Source organism: Panthera onca, chromosome C1, assembly GCF_046562875.1.
Source record: "Panthera onca isolate mPanOnc1 chromosome C1, mPanOnc1 haplotype 2, whole genome shotgun sequence".
In the NCBI taxonomy this organism is placed as follows: domain Eukaryota; kingdom Metazoa; phylum Chordata; class Mammalia; order Carnivora; family Felidae; genus Panthera; species Panthera onca.
This window is the reverse complement of record NC_138346.1, coordinates 152,932,837-152,952,526: the sequence shown is the minus strand read 5'-3', so window position 1 is coordinate 152,952,526 and position 19,690 is coordinate 152,932,837. Positions and strand designations below refer to the sequence as shown.

The window sequence follows — 19,690 nt, the reverse complement described above, 5'->3', positions numbered from 1 at the left end:
CCATCTCTGTCTGTTCCTCCCCTGCTCACTCTCTGTCTCTCTTTCTCTCAAAAATAAATAAAGATTAAAAAAATTAAAAACAAACGAAAGGAATTTAACATCTATGTTATATAGCATAGTGATTACTTTTTAAACTATGGAGAGCAGGGAAAAAAACTCCACTAATTTAAGTAGTTTTTCTTAAGTAAAGTAGGAATGATTCCTTTCTAGTCCAATTAATTAGGATAGAAGGGAGAAAATTAACCTGGTAAAGAATTTCTAGTGATATTCTAGTAGCCACTTGATTCTGCTATAAAAGTTACGGTATTTTCATATCTCAAAGTTCTTATGCATCTTACTTGATTTTGGCAGTAAGCTACTATTACGATTCGTGTTTGTTGACTACTGCCATCTCAGTGTTTTGAAATGCCTACTTTCCAAAAATAACAAAACATAGTTTGGATATGATAATGTTTTGTGATACTAGTGGACAAGGTAGTGTTGTTGCTAAGCCCTATGGGAAGAGGGGAGTGCTGTGTAGAGTGTCTATAAAAACAAAGCGGACTGCTTCCCTGGAGTGTTCTGACTTCTTTTGTTATGGGCACATGGGCCTGTGCCATGTAGCTCGTTTTAGATATGATTCAGAAAGTCAGAGAGTAGGAGGTAGTCTGCTGATCTACAAGGGAGAAAACAAAATTGAGGCTGGTGAGTGAGTTTTGTATTTAATTCTGTACTTGAAAGTAACTAGTTAAATAACGTGTAAAACAATATTTGATTATCTACAGATAAATTCTTATCCACAGACATTAGAAAAAAAGCCATGCTCTTACACTGCTTCTTCTTATTTGGGATTGCTAATAAATTAAGTACTTAAATGAAATACAGTTATAAAGGAAAACCAAATACTTAATTGCAGAGTCAAGAATAAGTAATATTTTAAAAACTTTAATTCCTATGATATTTGCACTTCATTTGAGTATCAGGAATTAACTTATGCATCTGTGAGGAACTTAGACTGTATTTCATTGTCTGTTCTATTTTAGATTGTTCTTTTTATGTTCTGTGACAACTCTACCTTCTAGAGTTATGGTGAGGTATAGGCTTCAGTGGCTCTTAAAATTTTGAAGCTTGTAGACTCCCTGGAGAATCTGATAAAAGCTAGGTAGTAACTCCCAGGTACATATGAAGGTTCATACAGACACCAAGTCTTACACCCTTAGAATCTATTTAATTATAAACCTCCACTTTGGATAGATCGTGTGTGTGTGTGTGTGTGTGTGTGTGTGTGTGTGTGATATACAAATTTTGCTGATTTTTTTCTTTTTCACTTTAAGGGTTTTTTTCATAATATCCATCTTTGCCATTGCTGTATCCCAGACGCTGGTGATACTGTTGAAGAAAAAACAGACATGGTTTAACTTACATTTAGTTAAAATCTGGGGAAGACATGCATTAACTAAATAAATTATAAATGGGAGGTTCTAAAATGATGGTTTCTTGGTGTAGTGGCCACATTCATCCTTTCCGCCCCCAATTCCCCATTCTTTCTCCATTTATTCTCCAAGGTCGGCAAAAGTGAGCTCTGTAAAATATAAATTGGGTCACTTTCTTTTCCTATTAAAAACTCTTTGGTGGTCTCAATTGGTGTAAACCCCAAGTGATCTAACTTAGGATTTTCTCTCCAGCTTTCCATGGAATCACACTTGGACAGGCTCCCTTGCCTTCAGGCTTACTAGTCTTATTTTAGTTCCTGTCAACATCTGAAGGTCTTTACACCTGTAGTTTCTTTGCCCAGAATTATTTTCCTCTCCCCAACTCACAATTACTTCTTTTATCCTTTTTAGATTAAAATTTGCATGTTCTTGTCTTAGACAAAACCTGCCCAATCAAAACATCCTCTTCTCCCACAACTTCCAGACATACAGCACTTTAATTCCTTACCTATTTCTTTATTAGTACCTACTACAGCATGAATGTGTGTGTTGATTTTACATTTTGGGGGGAGAGGTGGGCACCTATTATTTGCACTAAATTTGGCTCCATGTAGCTGGTAATCCTATCTTTGTTTTAGCCAGCTCCTTGCATACTGTATGCTGTCATCCTTCAATAAATAAAAAGGAGAGTTGGAGTGTAGGTCCAAATACTTGACCAAATTAGGGGAGTCAAGTTATTCTTGTGTGGAGAACTGAAAGGTGCTTGTACATTTGACTAATTGAAGTAAAATGTAGTGTCTGAGCTCAGAGATCTTGTGTTCAAACCAGGTGGGACCCCGTGGCCTATGTTTAGGATTTTTCATCTTTATGTTAAGAGCTGATAGTAACCAGGAGCTTGGCCTGATGAGATTGAGTTTGAAAGGTCACAGTTGCTATGAGGAGAAAGGATTGTGAAGTGGGGAGAGAAGAACTAAAACATATGGCAGGGAGATTTGAAAAGATGTTGTGACAGCATTGGAATCAAAGATCAGTAGGTGGCTTATCTTGCTAAAAGTAGAGACATGGTGGGGTGGGGGGGGGGTGCCAGGGTGGCTCATTCGGTGAAGTGTCTGACTGTTGACTTCAGCTCAGGTCATGATCTCACAGTTTGTGGGTTCATGGGTTCGAGCCCCACATTGGGCTCTGTGCTGATGGTGTGGACCCTACTTGGGATTCTGTCTCTCCCTCTCTGCCCCTCCTCTGCTCTTTCTCTCTCTCTCTCAAAATAAGTAAATAAACTTTAAAAAGTAAATAAATAAAAGTAGAGACAAAAGAAAATGTATTAGAAGGATACATTAAAATCAGCCAGACTTGGAGATGTCTGGTGTCATGGACGACTCCTGGGTTTCTGGATGGTATAACCAGCTATTGACCGAGAAAAGGAACATATTGTGTCCAGTTACAGTTACAAATACGTTTCTTGTTTTTTTTCGCCAGTCTCTTTTTGTCTTTCATTTTCATCTTCCAAGTGTTTTCCACTGTTTTCAAAGGCTATAGGCATAGAAAAATTGGCCACCCTTGTTATTAACAATAGATCACTGTGTATAATGACTTCCAACCATGCTAAATGTACTTGAATAAACATATAAAAATATTAGAATAGAAATTTACTGGGGCTCCTGGTGGCGCAGTTGGTTTAAACATCCAACTTCAGCTCAGGTCATGATCTCATGGTCCGTGGGTTCAGGCCCCCCGTTGGGCTCTGTGCTGACAGCTCAGAGCCTGGAGCCTGCTTCGGATTCTATGTCTCCCTCTCTTTCTGCCCCTTCCCCCGCCCTCAAAAATAACATTAAAAAAATAAATCAAAGAAAATTACTATAAAACTATATAGGTATATTTTGAATACTTTATTCTCTTAATAATTTACAAGGAAGTATAATTTCTCACTGATGTGTAGAGAAGAATGATGAATGTCAGTCAAACTGATCATCAAAACCATTGACTTATTAAAAGTTTATGAAATGTAAAATATAATTGGTGACTTCTTAAAATTGGATAAGATACATTAAATGTTCAGATCATACTATCTGTTCATTTAGGTTGACATGTTAGCTTTTTTTATTTAAGGGAGATTTAAATGCAGTCTTCATGAGGTCAGATTTAATTTTGAATTCTTTTGTATTTACTTATTTAGTGTTTATATCTCCATGTGACATTTGTTAGTCATTTGAGCTGCATTGTCAAATATAATGGCTACATATCTTGAAAACTGTAGTGTTACACCATGTTAAAGCTGAACAAGGAGGAAATGCACATTTTCCTGTATGAAGCAACAATAAAAAATTAGTAACACTCGTTATGAGAGTTGTATGAAATTAGAGACTTGGCTTGTGCCACAAAATTATTCAGAGTGAATTTCATACACATTGGGTATCTGCGCCTAAAACTTTTTATACATATTCATGAGTTTTTATAAAAGAAGAATAAAATGTGGTGAATTTATTAAAAATACATTTTTTGATAACCTAACATTTAGTGAAGCTTATGACTTGTATAAAACTTTTTTAAAGTTCTAATTATCTAAATTAGAATAGATTCCTTAGATCTTATTGGTGCATCTACTCAGTCTAAAAACAAGGAATAACCAGTGTTTTTTTTTTTTTTTTCATTTGTATTTGAGATGCTCTAATAAGAAGTAAATACTCCTGTTTATCCTTTCTTAAAACATCTTGGTATACTAACAAAGTAAGACTTTATACAGTAACATTTCTAATTGCAAGAATCAGTTTTCAAGTAAAACAGAAGTTGATATATGGGACTTACCAATTTCAAATAATAGCTTCATATTTTGGAAAGTGTCCAGGATTATAATCAGGTTAAATGAAATTATTTTCAAGATATAGGAATATAAACTACATTTTAAGTTGACAGAACAACTAGTCCTAATGAAAGCATTTTTACATTTATTTGCAGGCAGAATGTTATGAAATGATGAAGGTTCTGATTTTTATCAGTGTTATACTGTCAGAAATTGTTTCTATTTGTACTTAATTCATTTCCATGTTAGCATAGTTAAAATAACCAAAAGCATATTTTTTTAAGTTTTTCATTTTTCTGCTCATGAATATTTTTACATTTATGTTGGTTGGTACTTACTTATATAAAACTACTTTTTAAAACGCTTTGTTCCATTTTACCTAAAGTTATTACCTAGTTAAAGCATTGGTAAATGATAATCTTTTCTGCCTCTTTTGGAGACAATATTTTTATTGTCTTGTTCTGAAATGTATAACATAAATATAAATGACTATGTTATTGGTGGAAAATGAAAAATAAAAATGTACGCTTCTTTTAAAGCTTATTTATTTTTTGAGAGAGAGAGAGAAAGAGCATGAGCCAGGGAGGGGTAGAGAGAGAGCATCCCAAAGCAAGCGCCATATCATCATCATGGAACCTGATGTGGAGCTTGAACTCGTGAACTTTGAGATCATGACCTGAGCCAAAATCAAGAGCTGGGCGCTTAACTGACTGAGTTACTTGGGTGCCTCTAATTAGAGGCCTCTAATATTTACTTTTCAAGTCTTAATATTAGTGTTTTAATAAATCTTACTTCATTTATCATATTTTAAGTATTAATTTGTCACTAGACACCGATAGCCAGAGAGATTAAAATTACTTAGAGATTAAATTTAGCATCTTTTTAAAAAGATGAATATGTAGATTGGTTTGTTCCGTACCTATTCTGTAATCTCAAGGAAATGCACGAGGCCACAGTAGTAATGAAAAACAGAATTAAGTCCGGCCATAACATTCTGAGTTGTGAGTTTTCATGGATATGCAAAGTTCCTTAGAAGTCTTGACTTTAGTCTGAAAAACTACAAGTAGAATCATCTCCCCTACCTCAAAGGATTCTTAACCAATTTTTATAATATGTGGTTTAAATCTTCCATATTTTTATTGTGAAGGCACTTGTAATGCTGATGATTTGAATGTTCTCTGTAACCTTTTTGTGTTGACATACTCTTCTCACAAAGACTTATTTATTCACCCTGTTAAGTATAGGTGCTGATTGACTTTCGTGTTTCAGTGTTTTTTTGTTTTTCATTTTTTTAAAAAATTTTGTTTATTTTGAGAGAGCGAGCAAGGGAAGGGCAGAATGAGAGAATCCCAATCTAAGAGTGCAGAGCCCAACGTGGGGCTAGAACTCACAAACTGTGAGGTCATGATCTGAACTCAAACCAAGAGTCGGATGCTTATCCCACTGAGCCATCCAGGGGCCCCTTGACTTTTATGTTTCAGTCTGGCTCTTCTAATACTCATGTCAGATTAAGTAGAAGGCAACATATGTCCTTAGAAATTAGAGTATTTTGTACATTTATTTCTGAAAAATCGTTGCCAGTAGATGACACAAAGACATTTTTATAGGGATGCCTGGGTGGCTCAGTTGGTTAAGTGTCCCACTTCGACTTAGTTAGGTCCTGGCCTCAAGGCTTGTGAGTTAGAGCCCCGCATTAGGCTCTGCTCTCAGCGTGGAGCCTGTTTCAAATCCTCTGTCTCCCTCTCTCTCTGCCACTTCCGCACTCATTCTCTCTCTTTCTCTCGCTCTTTCAAAAATAAACATTTGAAAAAAAATACTTTTATGAACATCTATGTAGACATACTCTGTTTATCTTAGGGCTAGCACTTAGCCAATATAATCATGATTTTCCTATTGTGATAGTGTTAAAATTTTTTTTTAATGTTTATTTATTTTTGAGAGAGACGGCGTGAGTTAGGGGATGGGGAGAGAGAGAGAGAGAAACACAGAATCCAAAACCGGCTCCAGCTCAGAGCTGTGCGCACAGAGTCTGATGTGAGGCTTGAACTCCTGAACCACGAGATCATGACATAAGCCAAAGTCGGAGAGTTAACCAATTGAGCCACCCAGGCACTCGTAAAAATGTTTTCTAATGTTCGTCAGTAAAAAGGAATGCTGATGGGGCACCGAAGCATGACTGGCTCAGGTCATGATCTCACTGTTTCTGAGTTCAAGCCCCGCGTCTACTCTGTGCTGACGACTCAGAGCCTGGAGCCTGCTTCAGACTCTGTGTCTCCCTCTCTCTCTGCTCCTTCCCCACTCATGCTCTGTCTCTGTCTCTCAAAAATAAACATTAAAAAAATTTTTAAAAAGGAATGCTGGCAAGTCTATAGAGTGCAAAAATAAACAAAATAAAATAAGACTATCAGAAACACTTATAGTTTCTTACTGGATCATTTTGTCAGCTCTGTTAGCTTAAACGCTTCACTCTTTGGAGAACATGCAGGATTAAAATGAGCAAATTTATGGTATGAAGCCAGAATGTGGAATGTAGATTAAAATAAGAACAAACTAAGTACTATGTTTATTCTGTATTACTGAATCTTGTAGAGAAAATGATGAAGTTAAAGCTCAAGTTTATTTTTAATTCAGGGTCTTGACTGAAATGTAAAGGCATTTTAAGCCACCTACCTATTTCAAAGATGGTATGGATAGACCACCTGCTGTTAACATGCTGTAAGGAAAATGGAGGGATGTAAATGAGTTTTGGTGATTTGCCTGCCTCTGAATATAAATGAAGCTGAAAATCTTCGGTCCTATGCTCTTAATAGTGAACTACTAGAGTGTTCAAATCTTTGTGCAAAAGTGAAGGCTGTTATAAGGGATTAACATTAGCTTCTTTTAATTTTTTTTTATTATGTGAATACTTTTTAACACTGGATAACCAAATATAATTCAGTTATAATACTTTTAACATGTCTTTAAATGCGGTGTTTTGTGAAGCTGCTTTGACATATCCTGACTAAAATGTAGGAAAACCCATTTTATTTTAATTCCATAAATGATACATCAGAGTAATGGCTGACAATGGGAGAAAACGGAGTAGCCTTTACAAGATATACAAAGTCAGCCTGGCTAAGGTAGTCAAATTATTTTTAGAATTCAGATGCCTTCCACATGAGACAAGACTGATAAAATTTTCTGAGTATATTAGATGGCAAGAGCCTGGAGATTTTTTGAAAACTTGGATGGTATATTCTGTGAACAGATTTGCAATGTTTGAGTAGAGAATGAGGGAACTTGACATCATCACATGATTCTTCATTTTCCCCCAATGTGTAAATAACCTCTTACCAGTGAACACATCCAAAGTGCTGGTGTTGCTGGAAAGAATTTCAGCTTTGTTTGCGTTGATAAAGTTTTCTGTAGGCTCACATTCCTTCTGATGGTTGTATATTAAAATGAGAAAAATGTACAAAACCGTCTAATTTTAGATGCAGGTAAAGAGATGGAATAGTGAGAAATTGTATTTGTGCATAATTAAGTCTAGATTTCTGTGTGACATTTATGTGGCTTTGTCCTAAGAATGCATAAAGAGTTTCCTAGATCTTTTCCCACTCATAAACTTTCAGAACCACAAAATCATGATTCATTTTGGATGAGTGTCTGCTCCAGCATGCCCTCTTTATGCTCATCCATGGCTTGGAAAACTTGCCATCCCACTTTTTCTGCCTGCCTCTCTTTAGAAACAACTTAATTGCATGAGATTGTCATAATATAGCTTTAAGCCCTTCTGAAGATCATAGGTCAAGCTGCAGATTAAAGGTGAGCCTTGCTTTATAGTGTCAATTATACCTTTTGGATCACTGGTGGAATATTGATCAAACATTTTAGTAATAAGTTTCAGTCTAGATTAATTTATATATTGTGTAAAGTTCATTAAAAGTAACAATCAATATGGAATGAAATTGTGAAACTTTTGATCTTGAAGGTCCCTGCCTTATTTACTACCCTTAATGGAATTAGTCATAAATGAAATTTTTACTGAAATTTAAAATAAAAGAACTGTACGATTATAGCATCAAGTTTTCCAAAAGTGTTCCTGCAGTTGCTGCTTTCCAGATCTTGAACTCATTGTAAAACAGCAGACGAGCAACATCTTAGTATTTATTCATATGTGCTTGTAAATATTATTTTGTAATTAAGTCTGCCTTTTATACCACTGTCATGTAAACTCTAAGGAAGGAGGATTTATGGCAAAGTCATTTGCTTTTGTGATAGAGCTTTTTGGTTTTTGAAATTAGGAAAAATGTTTGATTTGCTCAATGAGCAAAAAACTTTTTTTGTACAAGTCTTGATTTGCTCATGCTACCAAAAGAAAAATACCTAGCTTGCTTATGTTCTAAACTCTTAATTCTATAGGTTGCTCATCCTTTCTTCACAAAATCCCTGTAGCAAGTGACCTTGTCAAACAAAAGTGGGGAATAATGGGAGGCAGCCCAGGGACAGTGGCTCATTTACAAGCAGCTGTTTGCTACTGTCAGAACAAAGGCAAATCAGAGTTGCATTAAAGGGATATGACAGGCAGAGTGAACAACTGTCCACCTGCCAGCCCACTTCCCTAATAATACTTACCTTTTACTTCTTGGTTGAAAAACTGACTGGCTCGAGTAGTTATTCCTAAGGGAAGGGAGTGAAAATGGGTAAGAAAATAAAGATCCATTTCTATAATTTCAAAAAATAAAGAATTATGGAATTAGATTTATTAAAGCACCTGTATAACGCTTTTGAATGACAGAAACATTACGAATATACATTCCATAGACTTTTAATTGCACCGTTCCTTGTTACATAGGATTTGAACTATGATGTATTTGTATCTATTAATATTGTACCATGTTGTGATTAAATTCTTGATGCACTTTTATAAATTTAACAACAGTTAAATCTTATTCTTTAAAAGAGTAATTGAGCACAGTACCCTTCTTACTATGTGCACATGGAAAAAGATTTGCCTTTTATTTGCATTCTGATACAAACTCTCCCTTTTGGTGATTGTTTTTGGAGAGGGACTTTAGGTTTATTGTGACGTATGTGCTGATGTGAAATGGAGACCATTGCCTGTATCTGGCATTTGCATTTTTTAAATATTGCTTTTAAAATGTTCTAGAGCTGTACATTTTCTTCTACCCTGCCTCTTTAATGCACAGTTGGTAATATGTCCTTCACTTGAACCTTTCCCCCATAAATCAATTATGCATTTGCAATAGTAGTTCAGCTTCTTAAAGTGCATAAAGGAGAATACTGTATATCAAGTGCTTATGAAATAAGTATTCATTTGAATAAGAATCTAGACCTTGAAAATCTTCACATTTTTGTGTCTTTCACTGAACGGTGTAGGTAGTTTAAAAAGTTGACATTTTCGAAAAGTTAGCATGTTTGAGCTATTTTTTTTAAATATGTGAAGCTAAACTATCAAAATGCTTTTCACATATGACTTTATGTGATATAAAGTCATTCAAAAATATAAAAAGTTTTTAATGTCTGGCCAAAAGAGGAATTCACGTTTGTTTTACCATATGCTTTGAATATGATCTTCAGATATTTTTTAAAGCAGATACAGGTCTTTTTTTTTTTTTTTTTTTTTTTTTTCATTTTACTCCTGTCAAAACTTTGTATGCATTCTACCATGAAATCATATTTAAGAATCCCAACATTTGTTAATGCTGTACCTTTGTTACACTGTGTTCCATTATTTCCTGTAAAGCTCTTAATGATACTGAAGTGGACATGTGACCTTTTGCACTTACTCAGATGTGCTATAAAAATTACTTTTTTCCATTGATTCTATTACACTATTTTGGACCTCGAGAGAAATCCTTGATTTACATTTAACAGAGCTTTTCATTTAATAACAAGTAGAGTTCCCTGACTAGCAATAAATGCTTATTTAACTTGAATAACTTCAGTTAAAGACTGTAGAATTTAAAAAGGACTTTGGAGAAAATTTAATTCAACCCCTTCGTTTTTTAGAGGAATATTTTATGACGATGTTCATTCAGGATAACATAGTAAGTTAGTGGTAGACTCAAGGTAGCAGTCTCAAATTGAGAGAAAAGTTCGTGACTTTCATTGTTATTCCCTCCCTGCCTTTGGTTTTTACACTGCTAAAAACTTCCCACATTCCATCTACTGATGGAAGCTCAGCTTCAAAAATTCAGCATCGTTTCTAAGCTGTGGACTGGTATGGGTTATGTATCAGCAAGTCAGTCTCTTAGGTAGTCGAATTGAAAGTAGAATTAATTCCTTTTCTGCAACAAGATTCCCTGATTCATCTTAACGACTCCTGCTCAACCCCTCATTTGAGAATATTGAGACTTAATTCCTATTCCTGTCTCCCTAATCACTTTTTTTTGTTTGTTTGTTTAGTTTGGTTTGGTTTTGAGTGCCAGTGAAGTAGCAACATTTTGTTGTAATAGATATTCTCATTCTAAGATGACATAAAGTGGATTCTCAGGATTGACTTTCAAACTAAAAAGTGTTTGCCTTTATCTCTGCGCATCAAAATTTATCGCTGTAATTGACATGACTAAGGTGACATGACACAGTGCTGAAGAGCATAGCATGGTTGAGTGTGAATCTCAGCCTTTCAGTTTTAAACAGGAGTGCTCTCCTGTTCATGACCTTGGGCTGCCTACTTAACCTCTTTCTGTCTGGTTTTGCTTATCTTTAAATGAGGATTATTACCATACTGTTAGGAGGATTAAAGAAATTCATATTTGTAAAGCACTAAGACATTTTATTTAAAAAAAAACTTGGTATTTTGGGGAAAGAAGTTAGAGATAGATCTTAAAAGAAATTTTGCTGGCTCAAATAGATAGCTATTTGCGTAAATAGATTAACTAGGGATACCTTGCCCTTAGAAGTTATTGAGAGTGGCTTAGCTGCTTAATAGCAATCAAAATCATTTGAAATGTTTACCAGGTGTTAATCGTGAGTCGGGCTTGACAAGGCAATTAAATTGTGTGTGGAAGAAAGAAAAATCTCTGTAAATCATGTTTACAGATGTAAAAAACAGACTATGAGGGAGTAGTTATAAAAATCTATACTTTTCCATTTGTTTTACTATATTAGAATATTATGTAGTTTGAATAAGCATTTACAGTTCCTGGTCCTAAACTTGTACTACAATATAGAGAGAGGGTGGTTTGTTCTCCTCTGATAGGCTTCCCTAGAGATTCAGGGAATCCATAGTTGGCCAAGTGAGCAAATCTCTTGTTTAAAGCTCACCCCTTAGGCACAGGAAGCCCTATCTATATATGGTGGCCCACTTACTTTGCTGCTCTTCCCTAACATAACCTAATATGATTCAGTTTCTCATTAAGTATATATCTTACATACTTGTACAGGCCCCACATTATACATACATAGAAATTACTATAATAGAAATCAAAAATCTAGATATTAGTTGATTTGACATTCTTACATTTATAAATAAAGTATTTTTAAAAATTTCTTAATGTTTACTTTTGAGAGAGAGAGAGAGAGCATGAGCAGGGGTGGGGCAGAGAGAGAGGGGGACAGAGAATCCGAAGCAGGCTCTGCGCTGACAGCAGAGAAACCCCATGCAGGGCTTGAACTCCCGAACTGTGAGATCGGGACCTGAGGCACAGCTGGTCACTTAACCAACTGAACCATCCAGGTGCCCCTAAATAAACAAGTATTGAACTCGGGGTGCCTGGGTGGCTCAGCAGGTTAAGCATCCGACTTCAGCTCAGGTCATGATCTCACGGTCTGTGAGTTCAAGCCCCACATTGGGCTCTGTGCTGACAGCCTAGAGCCTGCTTTGGATTCTGTGTCTTCCTCTCTCTGCCCCTCCTCCGCTCACACCTCTGTCTCTTTCTCTCAGAAGTAAATAAGCATTAAAAAAAAGTATTAAACTTTATCTCACTCATTGAATACTGATGACATAAATTTTTGGAAAATGTTTCAAAATACATGAAAATATAGCAGTGTATGAAATTTAAGTTACTGTGTGTATATTTTTAAAATTGTATTTGGACGATATTTATGTTGGGGACATAACCTAACTATGTATGAATAGATGGTGAAGAAATCACATGAGAAGAAATGATAGGAAGTTTGATTTTTAGTTGTTTGTTTTGTAAATATATTCTTGACTTAGAATAAAAAATAGATTTTAAAAGATTTTTTTATATTTTTAATTAAAGCATGCATTTAAAAATTATTGTGTTTGGAAATTAATTAACGAAAAATGCTTTTTCCATGGCATTGAATCAATCTGTTGGTTTCACACTGCTTTTTCTGTATTTCTTTCATTTAATGGTCTCCTTCTCACAGCATAGCATATTTATTCATTGCTTTGCCTGAATAATACTAACACCCTAGCAGATGGTCACTTCCCAATGAGTTTGTCTCCAAGAAAGAAATTAAAATATTGTAATACCAGAGAGAAATGTTGTAATGTGTCCCTTTTAAATTAATAGGTTATTCTTTCCAACTATAATTATGAAATAGCTCAATATCATGTAAAAGGCTAAAAATTAAGAGTAAATGGCCTTATGGGAAACTTGAAATAAATATAAGCCTAGGTGGTTTATAGTTTATAGTTTATAGATTCTTAAAGATACTGGGAAGTATTTTCTTAAAAAGGTAACATGTTCTATGCTATAATTGATTCATATAAAAAGTTAGCAGTTTTAAAATGTAAATACACATTCTGAAAGAAGATACTTCCCCTAAAACCATTTAATTAAATTTATTAGCCTAACAATGAAATTAAATATGAAAATAATTTTTCTGTTTCTTCCTTTTACTCATACCTGGACCCCTTCAGGGAATGATCTGTATCTCTGATTGGTTTTGAGACTATTGAATTATTTACAAATCTAGGACCAGACTGTGAGACTCTGTAGCTTTGCAGGATTAGAAGTGCAACATATAGATATGTAGACTCAGAGTCAGTTTGATCAGGACATATCTGGAAGAATGGAACTATTTTTAAAATAACAGAGTAATTATTGAACATACTTGGGAAAAATCTCAAAATACTTATGACTGAAGTCATAGTTTGAGAAACTAGAATTGTCACAGTTGAAAGTAAATCATTTGTTTTGACCTTTCCCTGCCACTGATTTGCCACTGAACATAGCCTTGGGCAGACACTTACTATTTCTGGGACATCATTTCCTTATCTAGAACATTATCCAATTGGATTAGACAACTCTTAAGGCATTATTTAAAGCTTTATAACTATTTGATTGGTGATTATTTACCCAACCAGAATAAAATCTTTAAAATGAATTTGCCCAAGTGAGACAGATATATCTGTACTGAAATACAAGGGAGTTCTTTTAGTGACTCTTCTTCATACCTGTGATTAAAAGGTTCCAGTGTTATGGAAGCTAAAATATAAAACAAACTGAATTTTATTTCCAATTCTAATTACTATTACTGTGAGCAAAAACAGCCCTATAAATATGCTGAGATTTGGCTCTTCATCTGAACACTGAAGATAATAATACTTCAAGTTGCACTATGTCTAAGGAAATTCCCTGTTTTTTGGGTTTTTTTCCTTTTCAAAGAGTGGTCCTTTGAACATATTGTGGGTGCCCTTGTTAGAATGCTTTCTGTCCCATTATTTAAGCCTCAGATACTGTCAGGGGAGTTATTTGTCAAGTACTCGGACATTCCCTGTTTCTCTGAGTTAAAACACATGAAACAACCTTCTCTGATTTCTACAGATGGAAGATTAAGTCAACCTTAAGTTCTTTTGTAACTGCGGGTTTTTTGTAGAAAGCAATTTTAAGATCTCTTAGTCTTATCCCTTCAAATCCTGAATTAACCAGTACAACAGCATCTTTCAGTCTTTAAAATTGTGGTGGTATTACTCCCCTAGGCCTCCAACTTAATTTCTTCATAAATTTCTTTGAAATACTAGTGTACTCAAATTGTGTATTATGGGATAAATCGGTTTATATGCTAAATATGAAGCTATATATTGTTATGAAACAGTATGAGGAGTAATGGATCTGGTGCTCAAAATAATGAGTAACAGAACTTCTTTTGGGTAAGATATTAATTCCTCTGTATTTTAAATATTAGCCTCATGCTAATGTTTACATTTTTCCTATCAAATCACTTTTGTCATTTTCATGTTGTTACAAACAGCACATAAGAAAGACAGACATAGAGAAAAAAGAGAGAAAGAGAGAGAGAGAGAGAGAGAGAGAGAGAGAGGAAGGGAGGAAGGAACAAACGAACAAACAAACCAAGAAAGCTGCCTTTAAGATTGTTCTTAATCCTGGTCATCATCATCTCTGTATTGTCTCTGCTCATCTCTCAAGGTTAAAGTGAGATTTCCCCTCCTTCATAACATCTTACTTCACTATTCTAGTTATCATTAGTGTTTCTTTTTTTTTTTCAATGTTTATTTAGTTTTGAGAGAGAGAGAGAGAGAGAATGAACACGAGCAGGGGAGGGTAGAGAGAGAGGAGGAGACACGGAATCCAAAGCAGGCTTTAGGCTCTGAGCTGTCAGCACAGAGCCCGACACAGGGCTCAAACCCATGAACCGTGAGATCAGATCATGACCTGAGCCGAAGTTGGACGCTTAACTGACTGAGCCACCCAGGCGCCCCATCTTTAATGTTTCTTTACTCTCAATTTTTCCACCACACAGTCTGTGCCATGTAAATGAATATATATAATATATGTTCATTACATATTCAACACATAATATTTATTCATTATATAATCAGAATTTTATATATAATCATATATATATATATATATATATATATTCCTAGTATAGATCTGTTTCCTGCTCCCCAAAATTATCCAAGGTGAAGACAATGTCTTATCTTAATCTTGTCCTAAGTCAGCTTCAGACTGTGCTAAAGCATCTAAGTGGTGGTCAGTGGATACTGGATTGATTTACATTTTCTTTCATCAAGGGTGAAAATTGTTTAGTGATCTTCTCCTTTTTTCCTGAGTCTGCCATTTCAATTAACCTCCCTGCTTTTCTGGTATGTCAACACAGAGAGAGGTACTGTAGAAGCCTTTAGGTTATATGGAATGTGTGCATTTTGTTTTCTGATTTTAGGTATCAGGAAATGAAGATAGAAAAATGATCCTAACTAGAAGTGAGAAATGTGGCCAAACATCCAAAAATTAGGTTGGTGCTAAATAGGTAGAGGTGGTTTTTTCCTCCATAATCCTTGTGGTTTGCAGAGCTCACTGGTTTCTGCTATTATATAGCTTAAGAGACTGAATTTTAGCAAACCTATTGAAGGATTTCTATTATACCAAATATACTACCAGTAATTAAAATGTCCCACATATTTTCTTGGCCCTTTCAGTATTCATCACATTTCAAGTTAATTATCTAAAAAAATTACAGTAAAGACTTTTTTTTACAGTAAAATACCATGCTTCCTGCAAAGCATGTTCAAATAACTGGAGTTGTTTATATGGATAATGACGTAGTGAGCAAATGTGAAAGCAGTTTGAAAAATTAGGACATTGTAAACATATAAACTAGCTTTATGGTTAGAAGATACTCCTGAAGGAGAGATTAAATGCCTTTTGTAGCCGTAGCATCTTTTAAACTGAAGAGTATGGAGTCTGTTCTCATAATTTTTAAGATGCTCTATTTGCCCCTTTCAGCTATTTCTGGTAGGTAATTAAGACCTAACACATCTAGCACTCACCAGTGCATCTAGAATAGCAGAATTGGGAAAATAGACCTTCAATTATTTTATGTAGGGCTTTATTCTCTTGTGGAATTCTACTTGAGAAGAGCTGAAAAATTTTTTTTAATTTCTTTTAACCTTTATTTGCATAAAACTTTATTTCCCCACAAATAGGTTTCTGTGAGCTTTTTCCTTCTAGATTATTTTTATTTGACCCAACTGGTTAGTGGTTAAGATGGTTAAGGTGCATTGATATACAGTCTACTCCAAATCTGGTTGCCCTTATTTGTTTTAAATATTGTAGCCATGTTTTATTTGACAGCATTTTTTCTATTTAATTATGTCTTTTGTTGACAGCTCAAACTGTTTCTGTTTACTCTTATTTAGAATGCAGCTGGCAACAGCAGTTTGTTTGTGAAACCAAAGCACATAATTAACTTACCTAGTTAAGGTATGGTGTGTTTCAGTGGGACAGGATCTTATGTTGCTTTATTTAGTTTGAGAAGTTACGCAGTTTATTTTCAGGATGGTGTATTTTATATGAGAGAACTTAGGCAGAGAGTAAGAATCACGTGTAATACCCTAACACTACCTGTGTACTGAAGTACTACAAAAAGTACTTTAATTTTTTTTAAGTTTATTGGTCGCACTGAGAAAATCAGATACCAATATTCATTGTGATGTTGAGTTAACATAGTGGAACCAATAGGAATATTTGGGATCATGTTCTTGTCACGTCTACTTGCATGATTAATTAAGCTTTGACTGTATTGCTTTGATGCAGATTTTTGAAGAAATGTAAATACCTTCCTGGTCCTCCTATTTTCTATGACACTTTGTAGTTACTAATTCTAAAAGAAAATAAGTAAATCCATTAATTTGAATTAAGATAAAAACAGGGAGAAAATATTTAAGCAGTAAATTTCATACTGTATGATTTGTTATATCCTGGCTACTCGGGCTGGGTTTTTCCTGACATTGTACCATACTTTGATTCTAGATCCTTTTCTTCCAAGTATCAGCCAGTTCAACTTTATTATTTTTGTATTTGTAAAGTTCTGCTTGAATTCCCATAATTATTACACTTTCTTAATTAGTTTTAACTAGTTACTTTCTCTACTTAGGCAAGACAAGATTTTTTTTCTTGCTTTTTAAGGATTTTATTTTATTTTATTTTATTTTATTTAGGTTCAAGTTAGTTAATATATAGTGTAGTATTGGTTTCAGGAGTAGAATTTCGCAATTCAAGATTTTATTTTTAAGTGATCTCTACACCCACTTTGGGGCTCAAACTTACAACCCTGAGATCAAGAGTCACATGCTCCACCAACCGAGCCAGCCAGGTGCCCCTACTTGTCTGGTATTTTCATTTTGAATTGAATATAGGAAAATTGCTAATGATGTTGGAAGTTAAAATTTACTGAATGCTTTCTGACTAAACATGTACTGAACAGAACTAAACACTTGTATGCACTCTTTTATACAATACTCAGGAACTGTTAACACTTCTTATGACATAGTCAGTGTCACTATCTTTCTTGCTAGATAAGTGATCAGCTCTAGAGAAACGTATTGAGTTTAATAAGACACAAAAGAATAAGGATATTGAATCATAGCAGTTGTCCTCCTGATGAAGATAATTTTGATTTTCAATGTAGACTGATAGAATTTAATGATAGAATGGTAATAATGCTTTTATACTATATAGTGGTTGAAGTGAGTAGAGAGAACTTCAAAATCAAATGATGTAAAAAATGGTATTCCAAACAACATAGCAAAATGAACTAAAGGAGTACTTTTGAAAGTGAATAGGATTATATTAGAAAACAAACACTGCTAAGGGAAGAAAAAATATTGAAAACAGTAGAAGCAATGTATGGAATTAAGGACATAAAACTGCGAATTTATTTCAGGATTTTATTTTAAAATAGTTACTATTTTTAAAATGACCAATATAAAAAAATAGAAGGAAAGTAAAGTAAACCATTTTGAGCCAGTAATACCTACTTGGCACTGCTTTTACTGTTTCACCTAAAATAATCAGTTTACCAATATTAAATGTAATGTTTTGGTGTATTTGTGGTTATTATATATATATATATACACACACACACACACATAAATCTTTCAAACCTATTATCTGATCTTTATTTGAAGAGGAATCAAAAAATGATATTTAAGATATTAATGATTACCAGTTCACAAATAGGTCTTCTGAAAATAAATTAGTAAATTAGTGAAAACTTCCTGTAAACACAGCTGCTAAGACCTGCCAAGGCGCCTTGGTCCCATTTCTTATGCCAAGCTTGATAGGAATATACTGCTGCTCACCAGTTAATTACCGTCTCTAGATAGAAAAGGAAAAGGCCTTGAATTCAGTGTTTGTATGGTCGCATGGCCCTGTTCAGTCAAGCTCAATGCATGTTACATGATTGCCTGAAAGGAATAGAAAAGCTACTCTCAGTCTCTGACCAGAATGCATGATAAGGCTTGGTGTCAAAAAGGGCAAGATGGGGATCACAGCAATTATGGCAGAGGCAAAGTAGTTTCCTTGACAACCAGATTGAGGATTCATTGTGATTTATTATTTACTACTTCAAAACCTCATTCTGTGATTTAATTAAGCATTGGGATTTCCATAAATTCTGTCTTTTCCAACTTTGAATATCCTGTTACTATTGTTGAAATGTACATTGAGACAATTCCAAATTGATGTTACTCTAAAACAGGGACAAATTAGGTTTAGCCTGTAGCTTTGTGAAAATCTAGGCAGGTCACTTAAATAACAGTTAACTGAAATTAAATGGATCTTATATTAGGTGATATTAGTCAATACTCACTAATAACTTAGTAATGACCTCCCCAGAGGAGCGTGGTTGCAGCATGTAAATTTTATCTTTTTTCCTTGAAAGTAGTTTTAAATAGTTTGTACATGATTTGTATTTCAGTGTATTGTTTTGGATGTAAACTACAAGTTAACTTCTTTGCAGTTATAGTCATAATTATATACATTTTATATTGTCCAAATTATAGTCTTTTAAATTTGGTAGTAATCAGATAATTTTTTGCCAGAAAGCAAAAGTTCAGCTTCTTAGAACAAGGTAACCATAGATAATTTTATATTTCCTGTGTTTTCCCCTCCCAAATATTCCTTAGATACTTATTATCTTTGCAGAAGAAGCTCTTGGTTGAATACTTATTCTGCATTATTAATAATCAAATGTGATAACCTTTTTAACATGTGGTTTTTATTTAAACAACAAAACCTGCCAAATAAAAATAACTAAATCTTTATTGAATTCCTACGCAAAATGAAATATTTGCATGTACTCTTTTTAATTAAAATAGCATCTGCTTAGCTCATTTACATTCTTTCTGTCAGAATTTCTGCCTGAGGATTCTATATATAATTAATGTAAGAAAAACAAGACCGTAATCCCTTGATAGAAAACTGGTAATGGATTAAAAGACCATAGCTCTGAAATTCCAGGAATGTGACACACTTTCTCAGAAAGATGCACTTAGTCCTAAAGTCTAGAGATTTTGAAAAGTGCCCCCTAGTGTAATTAGCCAAAGATAGACCTTCTGAGTGTATATTGTATATTTATTAGGGATTGTTATAAGTAAATTTATAACTGGTATTAAATATGATTTGAGGCGAATCATTACTTTGTCGGAATAGAGCTTTGAGTATTCATTGGAAGCTTCAGATTTCTTACTGAACCAATTGATAGATAGAATGTACAAATATGCATACTGAGAATGTGTAGAACAGTTGCCCCAGTGCCT

The 19,690-nt window shown here is 34.3% G+C and overlaps 1 protein-coding gene and 1 long non-coding RNA gene across 35 annotated transcripts in view; one reads left to right on the top strand and one right to left on the bottom strand.

The window, feature by feature from the left end:
* The window catches only part of ADGRL2 (adhesion G protein-coupled receptor L2), a 625,339-nt gene that overhangs the window by 501,202 nt on the left and 104,447 nt on the right, over positions 1 to 19,690 (top strand). For 13 of the 32 annotated variants that reach the window (XM_060625634.3, XM_060625623.3, XM_060625618.3 and 10 more), the window contains exon 1: positions 429 to 684. The exons of the other annotated variants lie outside the window; for them this stretch is intronic. In XM_060625634.3, coding sequence (XP_060481617.2) covers positions 444 to 684 — 241 coding nt within the window. In that variant the 5' untranslated portion in view covers positions 429 to 443. Of the gene's footprint in view, positions 1 to 428; positions 685 to 19,690 lie in introns of those variants that run through there. 32 annotated transcript variants of the gene reach the window in all.
* LOC144617237 (uncharacterized) overlaps positions 909 to 19,690 on the bottom strand; it is a 73,746-nt gene continuing 54,964 nt past the window's right edge. The window contains exons 4-5 of one of the 3 annotated variants that reach the window (XR_013557538.2): positions 8,824 to 8,868; positions 909 to 1,368 (exon numbers count right to left, since the gene is read on the bottom strand). This is a non-coding gene — a long non-coding RNA (uncharacterized LOC144617237). Of the gene's footprint in view, positions 1,369 to 2,713; positions 2,943 to 6,689; positions 6,923 to 8,823; positions 8,869 to 19,690 lie in introns of those variants that run through there. The other 2 variants (XR_013557539.2, XR_013557540.2) reach the window with 2 other exon arrangements.